This window comes from Nannochloropsis gaditana, assembly GCF_000240725.1.
Source record: "Nannochloropsis gaditana CCMP526 unplaced genomic scaffold scaffold358, whole genome shotgun sequence".
Taxonomy (NCBI): domain Eukaryota; class Eustigmatophyceae; order Eustigmatales; family Monodopsidaceae; genus Microchloropsis; species Microchloropsis gaditana.
The window spans coordinates 9,311-11,668 of NW_005803595.1; the positions used below are offsets into that span (position 1 = coordinate 9,311).

At 55.0% G+C, this 2,358-nt stretch overlaps 1 protein-coding gene across 1 annotated transcript; it reads left to right on the forward strand.

Annotated features, from left to right (window-relative positions):
• Positions 1 to 827: 827 nt before the first annotated feature.
• On the forward strand, positions 828 to 1,559 carry RPC25 (DNA-directed RNA polymerase III subunit RPC8). Its single transcript, XM_005854882.1, has one exon. It carries the CDS (start codon positions 830 to 832, stop codon positions 1,490 to 1,492), a length of 663 nt encoding a protein of 220 aa, XP_005854944.1. The 5' UTR covers positions 828 to 829; the 3' UTR covers positions 1,493 to 1,559.
• The last annotated feature ends 799 nt before the right edge of the window (positions 1,560 to 2,358 follow it).

A 2,358-nucleotide genomic window follows, 5' to 3' on the forward strand; every position in this document is an offset into this window, starting at 1 on the left:
GCATGCTAAATACGTGGCAAACAGACAGAGGAGCGCGAGTGGGCGGGCCGGGAGCATCGAGGGGTCCCCCGAGAAGGGGGCTCGAGGCGTGAGACGCGCACCATCAGCGCCATCGGGAGCGCAAGGTCCCTCGAGAAGGCGGGGAAGGGGCGATTCGGGTGGTCGGGGTCGGGCGTCTGAAAGCGCGGGCTTGAGGGGACGTGGCAGCAGTAGCAGGGGGGGAGGACGCAGACGTTAGGTGGTTGCATCCATGTCATACAGACGGAATATCAACGAGTGTAACAAAAATTATTGGCATCATGTTGTCCTTGCTCTTGATTTTTTTTATTTGCTAGGGCAAGGTGAAAACTTGATCGAGGGAAATCAAGTCATCATGTTCGTGGTCAACTTTCGAGGAGGGTGACGAGCATGAGCGTTACATATTTGGCGACACTTGTTATCACCATTTAAGCGTTGTTGGTGCTCAAGGGCATTGTGGAGGTATTTCAAACTTATGCGTGCTACTCGTCCGCTTCGTGTGTGCTGCTCCCGTAAAAAAAGATGCTGCGACAAATTTTGTGCGTTCTCATCGCCTGTCCTGGAAAAGGAAAGTATCTTGTTTTATTCTTGTTGCCCTAATCGAAGTATCTCTTCGTTGCAACCATAGGCAATGTTTCAACTTGCTGTAATCCGCGACACTATAAAAGTTCCTCCGGCCTCTTTCAATCGTAACCAGATCGAGGTGCGTTTTCAACTCACGATTTGTCCCTTGCAACATCTGTCGTCTAACCTCCCTGTCTGGACACTCCACTTTACCATCATTCTTCCCCACGCCTAAAACCAACAGGTCTTGACAGAGGAAGTGGATCGAAAGTATGCCAATCGTATCGTCATGAATGTCGGGCTAGGTGTATGTCTGTATGATTTCGTTGACATCGGTGACGCTTACCTTTACCCCTCGGATGGTGCGGCTCACCACAGGGTCACGTTCCGTTTGATGGTGTTCAGACCTTTCATAGGAGAGGTTCTGGTAGGAAGAGTCAAACAATGTAGCGAAAATGGCATCAAAATAAGTTTGGGATTTTTCGATGACATTTTTGTGCCATCTTATCTTTTGCAAACACCCTCCGAGTTCGACCCCAGAGAGAACGTGTGGGTCTGGTCCTACAGCAGTGACGAACCTGGAGAGCCCGCTGTGCGCTACCCCATGGAAGTGGATGAATTCATCCGCTTTCGCGTCCGGTCTGTGAACTTCACACATACCAAATACAGCGGCAGTGGTGGGAGTGGGGCGGTCGGGGGCCTCGGCAATGTGGCGACAGGGCCCGTAGGAACGGTAGGCAATCCTGTGAATCCGAAGGTAGAGGTAGAGGGAGGGGGGTTAGGGCAAGTTCGACGTCCGCGCAGCGACACGTTGACGGGAGACGAAAGTGTCGGGGGCCCTTTGCCACCTATGCAGTTGCTGGGTACAACGAACGAGGATGGTCTGGGCATGCTGGCGTGGTGGGGATAGGGGGCTTGGAAAGCGCAGAGGAGAGCAAAGAACCGAAAGCTTGTGAAAATTAATCACATTGGCACCATCAAATCTCTCCCTGAGAGCGAGAAAGGTCTGTGCTAGCTGCTTTATGGATTATTTGAATGATTTTCCTTCCGAAGGGAAGGGACGAGGCCTACGCTGCCAGCTCTTCTAGTCACTTGTCATCTGCTGCTTTTCCTCCCAGAGGCTCCATCTTCTTTTGCTGTTCGCTTTCATTTGCCCGGACTCCATCCGGGCCTGCGCTCTCGGACACCACTCCGGCCCCTCCTTCGCCCAAGACTACGCCGCGGGCCCAGGGCGTCGCCTCGAACAGCCTCTCGTACTGCCTGCGCAGGCACTTGAACTCCTCCTTCTCCCACACCTCCCACATCGCCTTGTGGCCGCCTACACCCTGCACGATCCCCTCCACCCAATTCCTGACCGTCCGCTTCCCTATTCCATCCTTCCCCTCCTCCCTGCCTTCTTTTCCCTTCGGCGGTTCCAAAGCCCCCCGCGCCATCCACCCTAAAAGTAAGCGCAGCACCTGCTCGTGGCAAAAGGAAATAGATCGAGGTGAACAAGCAAAGGGCAGCTGGTTTACAAAAATACCCAAAATCAGGTCCCTAAGCTCTGGCTCCAAGGGTGGACGAGCCGAGGCCGACGTGGAGGCCGTCGCGTGCGCCTTCCTGTCGGCACCCACGCCAGCACCGCCTACAGCAGGCATCCCCGCGCCCACAGGTCCAGCCCGCGTGGCGCCGGCCCGATTCGCCTTCTCTCCTGCCAATGCCGCCTTGTTTTTCTTTTTCGGGACCCGCAAGAGCCCGGCACTCGCCAAGCCGATCCACAGGGCGCGGTCCTGCATG